Genomic DNA, 14,068 nt, shown 5'->3' with positions numbered 1-14,068 from the left:
CATTTTCTTAACAACAACTTGCTCCCTCAGTCAGGCCCACTCATCTCCTGATCTTCTTACAGTTTTGTTCCATAACTCGGCACGAGTCCTGAACTCAAGAGAAAGTGAGGATAATGGTCCTGGATGGCACCAAAACAGCATTTGATTGAGTATCACATCAAGGGACCCTAGCAAAACTGGAATCGTTGGGAATTGGGAATGATTTCTGCCGTTTGAAGACATCCCTTTCAGAAAGGAAGATGGTGTTTGTTGGAGGCTGGTTATCTTAACCACATACCATTTCTGCAGGAGCTCTTCAAGGTGGTGTCCTAGGACCAACTATCATCAACAGATGCATCAATTACCTTCCCTCCATCATACAATCAGAGTTAATGGTGTTCATTGAGCAATGTGTGATCCACATGTCTGGATAAATGTAGCGCTAACATCATTCTCTTGAAGAAACATGACACCATGCAGGACAAAGCAGTCCACCTGATTGGCATTCCATTTATCACTGTCAACATTCATTTCCTTCAGCACTGCTTACACTGGCAGTAGGTGATTTACTACAGTAACCTCACCGAGACTCCTTCGACACCACCTGTCACCCAGAAGGACAATGGCAGCAGATGTGTAGGAATGCCACTACTTATAAGTTGCCTCAAAGTGTCATGCAATCCTAACATGTAAATATGTCAATGTTCCTTTCTTGACCTCAACTTCACCAATCTGCCTGCTGCAGACACCTGTCCATGACAGTGTCAATAAGCATGACCACTTGTGGACTTTAAGTTTAGTCGTCTTAGTGCCACATAACATGTATTCGAATATCACCATGCTGAATGGGACAGATTTTGAGCAGATATAGCAACTCTAGACTGGGCATCCATGAAGTGCAATGGCCATCAACAGCAGAATTGTGCTCCAGCACAATCCGTAACCTCATGACCCAGCATATTCCCCACTCGCCCATTACCAGGGATCAATCCTGATTCAATGGAGAGTGCAGGACGGCAGGCCAGGAGCAGCACTGGGCAGACCTGAAGATATTGGCCAATCTGGTGAAGCTACCAAACAGGAGTACTTATTGGTGAAGAGCTTATGCTCGAAATGTTGACTTTCCTGCTTCTTGGATGCTACCTGTACTGCTTCTTGGATGCTACCTGACCTGCTTTTCTAGCATCACACTTTTGACTCCGGACTACCTGCACGCCAAACAGCATAAGCACCAACAAATATCTCGCAACCAACCGATCAGATCTAAACTCTACAGTCCTGCCACACCCAATCATGAATGGTGGGCAATTAAACAACTCACTAGAGCAGGTGAAGGTTCAACAAATCTTCCCATTCTCAATGATGGAAAAGCCCAGCATATCCATGTAGAGATAAGGCTGAAGTTTTCGCAGCAATCTTCATCCAGAAGTGGCAAGTGGATAAGCCATCTTGGCTTCTGCCAGTGGTCCCCAGCATTACAGATTCCAGTCTTCAGCCAATTCAATTCACTCCATGTAATATCAAGGAATGGTTGGAGATGCTGGTTATTGCAATGGCTATGGGCCCTGACAATATTTTGGCAATAGTACTGAAGACTTCTGTTCCAGACCTTGCCACTCCCCTAGCCAAGTGGTTCCAGTACAGTTGCAACACTGGTATCTATCCAACAATGTAGAAAATTGACAAGTGTGTCCTTTACATAAAAAGCAAGACAAATCCAACCCAGCCAATGACTGCCCCATTAATCTACTCTCGATCATCAGTCAAGTGATGGAAGATGTCTTCCACGCTGCTATCAAGCAGCACCTGCTCAGCAATAACCTTTTCAGTGATGCTCAGTTTGGGTTCCACCAGATTCACTTAGCTCCTGACCTAATTTATAGCCTTCATCCAAACGCTCACAAAAGAGCTGAATTTCAGAGCTAAGATGAGAGTGACCGCCTTGACATCAAGGCTGCATTCAACCGAGTGTGGAATCAAGGAGCCTGACCAAAACTGGAATCAATGGGAATTTGAGGGCAAACTCTCTTCTGATTGGAGTCATACCTAACATATAGGAAGATGGTCATGGATGTTGGAGGTCAGTCATCTTGGGTCCAAGAATTCTCTGCATGAGTTCATCAGGCTAATGTCATAGGCTCAACCATCTTCAGTTGCTTCACCAATGACCTTCCCTCCATAAGGTCAGGAGTTGAAATGTTCACTGATTAGTGTTCAGAACCGTTCCTGACAACTCAGTTGTTGAAACAGTCAGTGTTCAAATGTAACAAGATCTGTATCTAAACTTTGGCTGACTAGTAACATTTGCCCAACATAAATGCCAGGCTATCTCCAATGAGACAACGTAGGCACTGCCCCTTGGTATCAATGACATTAACATTACTGAATCCCCCACTGTCAACATCCTGGGGGTCACCATTGATCAGAAACTCAACTGGACTCACCATCTAAATAGTGGCTACAAGAGCAGGTCAGAGACCAGGAAAACTGCAGCAAGTAACTCACCTCTTGACTCCCCAAAGCTTACTCACCATCTACAAGGCACAAGTTCAGAGTGTAATGGAATACTGCCGGCTGGCCTGGATGGCTGCAGCTCCACTAAGACTCCTGAATCTTGACACCATCCAGGACAAAGCATCCAGCTTGATAGGCACCACATCCACAATCATCCACTCCCTCCACCATTGATGATCAGTAGCAGCAGTGTACTATCTACAAGATGAACTGCAGAAATTTACCAAAGATCCTTTGATAGCACCTTCTAAACCCATCTTGAAGCTCAAGGACAGCAAAAACATGGAACACCATAACCTGCAAGTTCCCCTCCACTCTCTATCTTGACTTGGAACTATATCGCTGGCTCAAAAATCCAGGAATTTCTTCCTAATGGCATTGAGAGTCAACCCTCAGCAGGTGGACTGCAGCCGTTCAAGAAGGCAGCTCACCACCACCTTCTCAAGAGTAACTAGGAACAGGCAATAAATGCTAGCCAACCAGTGATGCCTACATCCCACAAGCGAATTAAAGGATGAGCTGCAGACCTTAATAGTTATATCTCAAGAAACCTCTACATTTCACGGAGTACTGCTGCCCCTTTTCCAAAACTGGGCAGTTGGCTCATTTGGCGGATGTAGCCTTGCAGAGATGGGCATTTCATAGCAGCAAAATGACTTTCTCCCTCTCTCCCAAGTGTAACCTCCTGTCTCACTGACCAGATCCAATTAGTGCAATATCAGAAACCCTGGGTATCCTCTCGTCCTTTTCCCACTCGTTCCCTTCTGTCAGGAAAGTTTTTCTGTTTGCTGCAGCTAGAGCCTACGCCTCTCCCTCACCTCTTACATGCTAAGCGTACAGCCAGTGAAAAGTATGGGTTCCGCTGACTGCATGCTAGAATTATAGTAAGCAGCCAGAACAAATTTTGCATTATTCTTGGTGCCTGGTTTTGATTGTCATTAAGTAGCTAGTCCCTGTATTCATGTCCCAGTATGGATGATTACAAAGTTGAAATGCAAATATTGCGCTGTCCCTTTAGGGAGCGATTACTGACCACCTGAGGACAGTAAGCACCAATTTCTGAAATGCCAGACTGCACGGAGATTTCATTCATTATGAAATGCAGAAAAACTGATCATTTGTGGGGTGTAAAATGACATTCAATTCCAATGGAAAGGTGTATGTTTATGATTCACTTTTATATCTAAATTAATCCTATAACACCACAGAAATGGCATTAATTTTAGCTTGTAACATTGCTGTGTGTCACTCTCTGGAAGAGCTATTATTAGTGAATAATTCTGCTATCCCCATAATTAAAGAAAACATTGAAACTCTAATTCTCGAGTCATAGAATTGTAGCAACTTTACCAATCCATATTATAGATTATTTATTTCTATTTTTGAACTGTTTGCTTTGTCAGGTAATTAATGAATATAAGCAGGTGCTTTCACAATACCAGAAGGGAGCTGATAAAGGTTATGGGTCAGGTACAGGATTACAGTACTACAACTTCAATTTCCAATCTCAGTCTCTTCAAATAGAATGGTGGAAGTTGCCCTCTATGTAACACTGATTCACACTCCAGGGTTCGTGTTAGAAACATTAACAAAAGCTCTGATGGAACAAAGATTCTTGTAGCATAGCATCCCTGCCTCTAATCCAGAAGACCGGGGGTTCAAGTCCCACTTGCTTCAGAGGTGTGTAATAATATATCTGAACAGGTTAACTAAAAATATCTAAACTGACAGAATATAGTGGGCGGCACGGTGGCACAATGGTTAGCACTGCTGCCTCACAGCGCCAGAGACCCAGGTTCAATTCCCGCCTCAGGCGACTGTGTGGAGTTTGCACATTCTCCCCGTGTCTGCGTGGGTTTCCTCCGGGTGCTCCGGTTTCCTCCCACAGTCCAAAAATGTGCAGGTTAGGTGAATTGGCCATGCTAAATTGCCCGTAGTGTTAGGTGCAAGGGTAAATGTAGGGGAATGGGTCTGGGTGGGTGCGCTTCGGCGGGGCGGTGTGGACTTGTTGGGCCGAAGGGCCTGTTTCCACACTCTAAGTAATCTAATCTAAGTAATCTAACATAATATAATTTGTAAACAGCATAATTTGTGAATCAAAACAGGACCCAATGCCGTTTTTTTAAAATTTTTTTGCATGTTTCTAGGCCACATGCAGTGTAGGAAATTCACTTTAGGTGGCCTACATTAAATGACTATCACATTGGCCTCAAGCTGTTTTTCTTTCTGTGCAATCTTATTTAGTGAGTCTTTGAAGCATCTCCATTATCTTGTCCCTGTGTTCACAATTGGATACTGTTTGCCTATGCAATGTTGTTATACACAAATGAAATATTATAATGTTTTGCACATCAAAAACATGTCACAAAAAAATCTTCTAATAGAAAATTTCTGCATGAGTACAGGTACCATGAAAATCCAAATTAAGAAAGCACACTGAACATGAATGAATTGTTTTTGTCAATCTGGTAAGTCTGTACCGCAAAAACACTTCTCAAGATCCATTCCCCTCCCACTTTACTGCCTCTGTCAGAGAGAAAGCCAGTGAATTGGTCACCAAAAGTGTTCTGTCACCACTTGTTGGAGATGGTCAAACAATTAGGAAATGTGTAACATTAGGTTTTCCTTGTCTTCGGGACAGCATTTGAAAACCGCTAAGTACTTTGATCACTGTAAATGATTTCCTTAGAGAGGTCAAATTCACGGTCTTACACTGGTGTCTTTATATTGATTTATGTAATTTGTGTTGCCTGTAATGAATTAGACTTGGGTTGTTTTCCTTGGAGCAGAGCAGAGGAGAGGAGAGGTGAGGGAGGGAAGTGGCACGTTTGAGATGTATAAATATTGAGGGACATATTCTGGGAGAGAATAAGAGACTTTCCCCTTGATAGAGGGATCAATGTCTGGGGACATACATCAAAGGGATGGGGAAGAAGGTTTAGAGGAGTTGAAAGGAAAACTATTTCACTCAGGGTGGTGGGAAACTGGAACTCACTGGCTGTAAGGGTAGTAGAGGCAGAAACCCTCTTAACATTTAAGAAGTGTATAAATGAAGACTTCTGATGCCAAGGCATACAATGCTATGGGCTGGAAAATTAGATTAGAATACTCTGATTCTGGTTTTTGACAGGTGCAGACCTGATCTGTGCTGTAGGCTTCAGATTCTGACCCTGACATTTCTTAGTTACTGTTACAGCCAGTCATTTTTAAACACAAACTGTTTTTTCTAATTAAATTCATAATCTAAGTAGATAGCGAGTTGAATACTTCAGTTATGTGGGTAAGGTAGAGAAGTCCTTCTGAAGAAATTAAGTTTAAAAGGAGATCTGGTAATGGTATTCAAAATCTTGAGCAGTCTGGATAGAGTAGATGGGAGAACATGTCCTTGTTTGTGGAAGGAGAGAGACCAAAGGCCACAGATTTGAGGTAGTTCATAAAATAAACAATGGTGATATAGGGAAAAATGTTTTCATGCACCAAGTAAGTTAAGATCTGAGTGTGTGGTACAGATCGATTCAGTCAAAGCATTCAAATGTTATTTTGATAATTAGTTGAAAAGGAACCCTGTACAGAGCTACAGAGAAAAGACGGAGTCATACTAGGTAAATTGTTCCTTTTAGATAGCTAGCACAGACATAGGCCAAATTATCTCCTTCTGTGCTGTAACCATTTTGTTATTTTGGGTGACACGGTGGCTCAGTGGTTAGCATTGCTGCCTCACAGCACCAGCGACTCCAGTTCAATTCCAGCCTCTGGCAACTGTGTCTGTGTGGAGTTTGCACATTCTCCCCGTGTCTGCATGGGTTTCCTCCGGGTGCTCCGGTTTTCCCCCCACAATCCAAAGATGTGCAGGTCAGGTGAATTGCCCATAGTGTTCAGGGATGTGTAGGTTAGGTGCATTAGTCAGGGGTAAATGTAGGAGAATGGGTCAAGGTGGGTTACTCATTGGAGGGTCGGTGTGGACTTGTCGTGCTAAATGGCCTGTTTCCACACACTGTTGGGATTCTTTTTTGAGAGCACATTCTAAGCAATGTTGAAATACTGTAGTAGGAAACATTGTTATGTGACTTCTAAAGATATTGTTTTAAATCACAACTACTGCTATCCTTACAGTACTGAAGTTAATTTTTTCTGCAATATGTACTTGCCTAAGTGGCTGCAGAACTACTGTACATTGATCATCACGTGTAGCCAATTAATATTTCAATGCAGAATTTAAAGATTCAAGAGTTTTCCGTTTGCAAGACTGTTATTTATGCCTTTTATATAAGGTGTGACGATGTTATTTTGTCCTTTTTTGTTTTTGAATAGAGGTTGTTAAGACCAAGATGAGTGTGTCTGGGGGTAACAGTTTCGCAATGGAAGAGGAGTGACCAGTTCTCCCAGTTCTGATTTACTCTAGTTTTTTTTTAAGCTGCAGCAGTCACAAGATGTTTTGAGTATCAGAAGTGTTGAAAGCTTCAATATAGAATTCCTGACTTTTTCTGAAATCTCTTTTGGATGTTGTTCCTTCATACCTGTAAGAATCTAATTGAATTTACCTTTTTGTCAAAGGGTGTGTTTATGGGATGTTACTATTTTGGAGCAATTACTTAGTTAAGTTGCTGTATCAGGTCAGTTGTATTCTAAATTCTGCTTTCTTTAGTTCATGTTTTAATTGAAGCATTTAAACTAAATTCTGTTTTGCTTAAGGCTAAGTGGTTTGACCAGTTGCATCACACCTGGAGCATCCACTTCATCAGCCTTAAAAATAAGAAAAAGTTAGGGTCAACGCTACCTTCTTAAAATATTTTGAGGGGGTTTGGCCTGGTCCATAACAGATGCAAGGACTATTCTAACTTATTTTAAATTACTGAATGTTTATCAGTCACACTGTTTATTGACGTTGTTTTACTGCTAAGGAACAGGTCCATTTTTAAATTTTTTTTTATGTGCAGTGGATTTTCTCATTAACTAAAATATGTGGCTCTTCTGGCGCTGGCATCATGTCTCTATCCCACGATGGGGAGGTCCAGGTTTCAGTCCCACCAGTTCCAGAAATGTGCAATAACATCTCTGAACAGGTTGTTTAGAAAAATAGGTTAAATTTATTAAAAATATGACCCATGACAGAATATTTTCCTTCAATGGAATTTCCAGGTAAACAAATTCATTTAGAAATAGTATGCAATTTTTTCCAATTCTAAACAGCACTACTCAAGGAACCCACTATTCACTACTTAACAATATCTTGTAAACTTTTTAAGACCAACTTTTCATTAAAATTCCACGTGCTCTTTTTTTAAAAACCATCCTCTTGAGATATCTCTTTCAGGATTTTTTAGTTAGTTTTAAACACTCTTAAGAATATTTAGCAATGTTGCTACTCTAATTGCCAGCTGAGTTGTAAGATTCTGTAAAAGCTGGAGTTGAAATTTCACTCTAGTCACTTATGAAAATATTACATGCTAATTCAGAGCAATGAAAGAGAATCCTCTTCATTATCTTTCCACTTGAGAAGATTTATTCAAATGATTGTTGAGATGGGTCGTCTTGAATTATATCTGTTTATTTGTTGTATCTGATGCGATTTTAAACTTTGTTCCTCAGACAGATATTACAGTGGAGAAAATTTCTGTGGCATTCAGTCCTGAATGTTTTGGTCCAGAGAGAAAATTCTGCATTGTGCAATGTGTTAATTTGTTCAGGTTTATTTTAACCTTGCTGAAAATGTGTTGCTGGAAAAGCGCATCAGGTCAGGCAGCATCCAAGGAGCAGGAGAATCGATGTTTCAGGCATGAGCCCTTCTTCAGGAACCAAGGTTATTTTAACCTTGGCCTTGGAACTAGCAAAAATCCAGGTTTAGTCAAAGCGAAATACATGACTAGCCAGCAGATAGAATTGTTTGAAGTTTTAAGGTATTTGCAACACTCTGGATTCGTTTGGGCAAGAAAACATGAAAGAAACTTCAACATTGGAATCTGTGATCGTAGGAGGTCTGATCTTTTGGCTTCTTAAAATGTCATCAGTAATAATCTGCTCAGTATAACATCACGTTTTAAATAGGTAGTTATTGATGAACACCCCACTGTTTGTTCGTTTTGTTTTTTGCAGACTTGGTGGGAAGTGTTAGAGGGATTAGCAGGCTAATACATTTCAGCCTACTGAAATGTTGAGTGCTCCTTCTGTCTGAAGTGGGAGTTGAATTTCTTGCTCATGCAAGTGTATGACCTACCAAGCTGCAAACCATCACCCCTTAGTTTCGAGTGGGTGTACTAATGTACTGTTTTTGAAAGACAAGTTGTCCAAAAGCTTAAAATCTGTATTAGAAGACTATACCAATGCTTAAATTACTAAAGCCCAACTGAAAATTACTTTGTTTGGTTCTTAATTCCAGCGATTTAGTTTTGGTGAAGAGATGTTAGTTTTTGAGATTCTTGCATTAAATAGTTTGCTCATAGAGTTTTAACTTTCACCAATATTTCTAGATACCTAAGCATTCTTTCAAATGTTTAGAATATTTCTGCTGTTTGCAGGAGGTTTTAAGTTTTATGATCAGATGTCTCCTCTAGCTCTGCCCCCCTCACCCCCAAGAAAGAAACTCCTATTCCTAGGAATTTTACAAAACAAACACTGTTTCTAGAGATATTACATACCATACTTACTTTTTTGCATTACCATTTTAGACCTGTTAATGTTTTTTTAATGCACAATTGTATTGACATTTTCATTTTGTTTTAGTTTTCCCATGTTTATCTTTCAGACAGCAGTTATTGAAAATCGTGTCCCTCTACATCCAGTTAAAACCATTACTCAGGTAATGGGAGTTTACAACTACTTTGTGGTGAAGATTGTTTAAATTAATATACACTTTTTTTTTTTCTGAAGGTCCTACAATGTCAAAGCACAACATACTCTTAAAGTAACATAGAATCCCAACAGTCACTAAGAGTAGTCAAATGCTTAGCATAATTTAAATTGGGATCCTAATTTTGTTAGTTCAGAATAAATTGTGGAGAAGTCCTACTGATGCCAAAATTTATAACTTTTTTAGAAGGTTCAAATATGAAGTTATTTTATAAAGTATTGGTTCTAAAAGGGTTAATGTTGAATTCGGCACTAAATTCCAACGATTCTGATTCTGTCATTTTGGTTTGGGTGGTGATAAGGCTGAATATCTTAGAATCTCATGGAGTCAAAAGACTTTACATTTGATAATCAACCTGTTCTGACATATCATACATCTCTGGAGGAAGCAGGACTTGATGTCAGATGTTTAGACCCAATGATAGGGAAACAACCTCTGCGCTACTACACGCCTTGAGTCTTAGCTTGAATCCCTGTGGAGCTACTTAGAAGTTCACAGATCTCCTCATTGTTTAATGAACTGAGTATATATTTATAATTAACTATTTGGACATTCCTCCAAGACAGGTGAGGCTAGAACATGAAGCTTCTGGCTGAGTGGTAGGGTCACGAAATTCCAATGAAATCATGTATGGTGAAGAACAACAGGTGTGTCCAAATGAGGTGTGAATGCTGCATAAAACTCGCCACAGTGCCAGTGTTCAGGCCTTTCATTACAGAGAGACAACTGGTGGTGAGTTTGAACTGAGGATTACAAACCTCTGAGATGCAAGGTTCAGAAGGCAGGACCTCCTGGTGACCTCCACCAGTGCATGGATTGAACCTACACCGTTGGTGTTGTTCAGCATTGTATTCCAGCTGTCTAGCCAATTGAGCTCACTATTTCCCAACAATGATGAGTTACAATGCAGAAATATTCTGACCAACCTCTTCAGGTGGCAATGCATATCTCTGGAGCAAGTGGGACTTGAACCCACACCTCCTGGCTAAGAGGTAGGGATTTTACCACTGTACCACAAGAGGGCTCAAAAACTAATATAAATTGTCTAATTGCCATCAATCATTAATCTACATCTTGTTAAGACTTTACAGGATGATTCTCTACCACTGTCAATGAATTAGGTCCTTAGATCTAATTGAAAGAAAGAACACAGCATCATTTTATCCTTTATTTTATAGATTAGATTCCCGACAGTATGGAAGCAGGCCCTTCGGCCCAGCCAGTCCACACCGACCCACCCAGACCCATTCCCCATATTTACCCCTGACTAATGCACCTCACACTATGGGTAATTAGCATGGCCAATTCACCTAACCTGCACATCTTTGGATTGTGGGAGGAAACCAGAGCAAACCCAGAATGTGCCAATTCCACACAGACAGTTGCCCGAGGTTGAAATCTAACCCGGGTCCGTGGTGCTGTGAGACAGCAGTGCTAAACACTGAGCCACTGTGTCTTATGTACCAGAATAACCTCGTGCTTTTTACACTTTATTTGCAAATGTACTACTTTCTGATAGCATTTTATATGGCTGGAAAATAATCCTTGCTTGAGATGTTTCTGAAACCATATATTAAGCTTTTTTTTTAAGATGACCTCTTAAGATACAAAAATATTCTTATTTACAGAATACAAATGTCAAGATAGTGGAAGTGCTCCTTGCTAATAGTTGTGCCATAGTCAGATTTGAATCAAGACTGCATTTTATCAGGTGTAATGTTATGACATGTACTCTGAGCAAAATTGAACTAATTGGCAATCAACAAGCAGATTTTGCGGTTGGAGTCAAACCCAGCACAAATCAGAAGTGGAGATGTTCAGTGATGATTCGAGTTCAATTCCATTTGTGACACCTCAGATAATAAAGCAGTTCAGCAAGAACTAATGTCCAGGCTTGGGCTCATGCTAGCCTGTAACATAGCACACAAGTGCCAGGCATTGACCATTTTTAAAAAGAGTGAATTTAACGATCTTCTCTTGACATTGATTTGGCATTACCATCACTGAATCCCTCACTGTCAACATCCTGGGTCACCGTAGACTAGAAAGCTCATTTGCTCCAATTATATTAAATAGAGAGACTGGGAATTCGATGAGTTACTAATCCTGATATCTTAAAGCTCGTCTGCAAGGCACAAGCCACAAGTGACAGATGAGTTCAGCTTGATTAGCACTCGAGAACTTCAACACCATCCAGAGCAGCCCACTTGACCACCACCCCAATTATATGACTGTGGTCAAATGACAACTGCAACCGTGGTTCCTTTGACAACATCTTCCAAACCTGTGACCTCTATCATCTAGAAGAATAACAGTAACAGATGAATGGGAGCACTACCACTTGCAATTATCCCTTTTGAGTAACACCATTTTGACTTTGAAATATATCACTGTTCCTTCACTGTTGATGGATCAAAATCTTGGAATTTGTTCTCTCGAAGTATTGTGTGCACCACATGAGCTACAGGTCACGAAGCTCGCTCATCATCATCTTTACGAGGACCATTAGGGATGGGCAGTGTATGTTGGCCTTACTAATGATGTTCACATCCCATGACATAATTTTAAATGTGGTATAGTCAAATATATTAAGTGACTGAATTCCTTGAGACTGGATTGTATCTTTTCTCCACCACCACGTTAGGTTCCATCTGAAAAAATCCTTAGAGCTGCAAAGGTTTTACGAAGTGTGATACTATCCCAAGCACCTCACATGATTAGAGATCGGAAATACCATCTGAAGACCTACAAGTGAGTATGGTGTTGATCATTTTTGAAATTTTAAAAAGGTCCCTAGTCTATCTGGCTCATATGGGATTTATATCTATGCTGCTGATGTTATTCTGAAATAACCAATTCCAATGCCCCCCCCCCTCCCTCCACCACAATGGTTTGTGTACCTAATTGCAAAGTTGTTTCTGTCTCTCTCTTTCCAAAACTAATTTTCTATTGCTCTCTCTTCCAGGCTTCTAAAAGCCAATCCATGGTTTTCTTGCACATAATCTCTCTTGAACCTTTCCCTACTTTTGGATAACACTGGTCTGATGCTTTATAACCTGAGCCCCTGAATTGTCTTTGTTGTGGACCAGATCAAACCCCTTCAAAACACATCAAGGAGATAGCCTAGATCCTAACCTTTATCTTAAAGTCCAATGTAAGGTGCTGTGTTCCAGAAGTGATTTGATTGATTGAACTACCAGGCTTTTTAAAAAAAACACACTTTATTCTTATCATGGTCAAAATACAATTGAGAAAAGAATTGGCATAACTTTAACTCTGTTGAAATACTTAACAAAATAATATATTTTAACAACAACTCATCAATAATTCCAATATAACAGCATCCCATGAACACATCTTTGGCAAGGGTAAATTTGGAAGAACAGATTTGCTCACATGCTATCTGCAGTCCAGGAGTAAGGAAAAACTGAACGAATGAGTCTAGCAGCAGAGACCAAACTAGAGTATTTTGCATCTGCAAAGAGTTGTATCTAGCAACCCTAACTCCAAAAACCACAGCTTCAAGTGAAAGTAAAACCTAAAACCCGAGGTCTGTGTTAGCCTGACTCCACTCACTCATGCTAATAAAAAAAAAATCCAAAGGCATTTTGCTTTGCTTTGTTTCCCGTGGAGCAGACACCTCCGCACCAGTTTTACTACACCAGGAGAAGTAGAACAATCAAATCCCTTTCAAAGGAGCATCTCGCCACATTTTATTGTTACTCATGTTTATTAGGATCTAGGTTAACAAAGATTAACAATGGGAACTGTATCCGATTTAAATCACAAAAGTAATAAAAGGTCTGATAGAACTCACCCTGCACCTTAAGTGTTTCCCATTCCTATTTCTCATCATTCTCCAAACGAACCTACCGTCAATATTTAACTAGACACTTCCCCCGCAAAACCAACCATATAATAATAGCAACTAAAAATGTTTGAAACATTATAATTTTTAAAAGCCCTCACGATAGCCCTGCAAGCAGGCTGTCTTCATTTGGGCTGGTACCATCAGGAGGAAGCATGGTGTTGCCTCTTCTTGTCTTCACCTTAAAAATACTTTTGTTTATGAAGACTATATGGCCCAGATTTTCTGATCACTGGATAGTCATTTCTACAACATGCACTGTTGCGTGTCAGGGCCCTGCTGAATGGAGTTGCAGACTCCAAGGGACTTGCCCGTAAATCTAAAAGTTCTGATCAGTTAAAGGTGTACCTGCATCCATCACCACCTCTGGAGGTTCAATCCACAAATGATATTTCTTCAAAGAATCTTGATTGATCTTCCTTAATGATTAGATTATTAGATTAGATTACATTACAGTGTAGAAACAGGCCCTTCGGCCCAACAAGTCCACACCGACCCGCCGAAGCGAAACCCACCCATACCCCTACATTTACCCCTTACCTAACACTACGGGCAATTTAGCATGGCCAATTCACCTGACCCTGCACATCTTTTGGACTGTGGGAGGAAACCAGAGCACCCGGAGGAAACCCACGCAGACACGGGGAGAATGTGCAAACTCCACACAGTCAGTCGCCTGAGGCGGGAATTGAACCCGGGTTTCAGGCGCTGTGAGGCAGCAGTGCTAACCACTGTGCCTCCGTGCCACCGTGCCGCCCACCAATGCTTTTGCGATTTGTCCTAATCTCTTACCTGGGACCCTCCTGAAAGTATCCATTTAAAATCACAGAATTCAAAGGGTTCTACTTCAGTAAAATTAA

At 40.6% G+C, this 14,068-nt stretch overlaps 1 protein-coding gene across 7 annotated transcripts in view; it reads left to right on the top strand.

The window, feature by feature from the left end:
- LOC122551557 (rap guanine nucleotide exchange factor 4) overlaps positions 1–14,068 on the top strand; it is a 293,650-nt gene that overhangs the window by 161,875 nt on the left and 117,707 nt on the right. For 6 of the 7 annotated variants that reach the window (XM_087989018.1, XM_043693618.2, XM_087989022.1 and 3 more), the window contains 2 exons: positions 9,236–9,289; positions 11,985–12,091. In XM_087989018.1, the coding sequence (XP_087845144.1) occupies positions 9,236–9,289; positions 11,985–12,091 (161 nt within the window). The remainder of the gene's footprint in view (positions 1–9,235; positions 9,290–11,984; positions 12,092–14,068) is intronic. The other variant, XM_043693619.2, reaches the window with a different exon arrangement.

The sequence above is a fragment of the Chiloscyllium plagiosum genome, unplaced genomic scaffold (assembly GCF_037043375.1).
Source record: "Chiloscyllium plagiosum isolate Xiang-an unplaced genomic scaffold, Cpla_swu_hap1 HiC_scaffold_7, whole genome shotgun sequence".
NCBI lineage: Eukaryota > Metazoa > Chordata > Chondrichthyes > Orectolobiformes > Hemiscylliidae > Chiloscyllium > Chiloscyllium plagiosum.
This window is presented reverse-complemented; position numbering and strand designations above follow the sequence as displayed.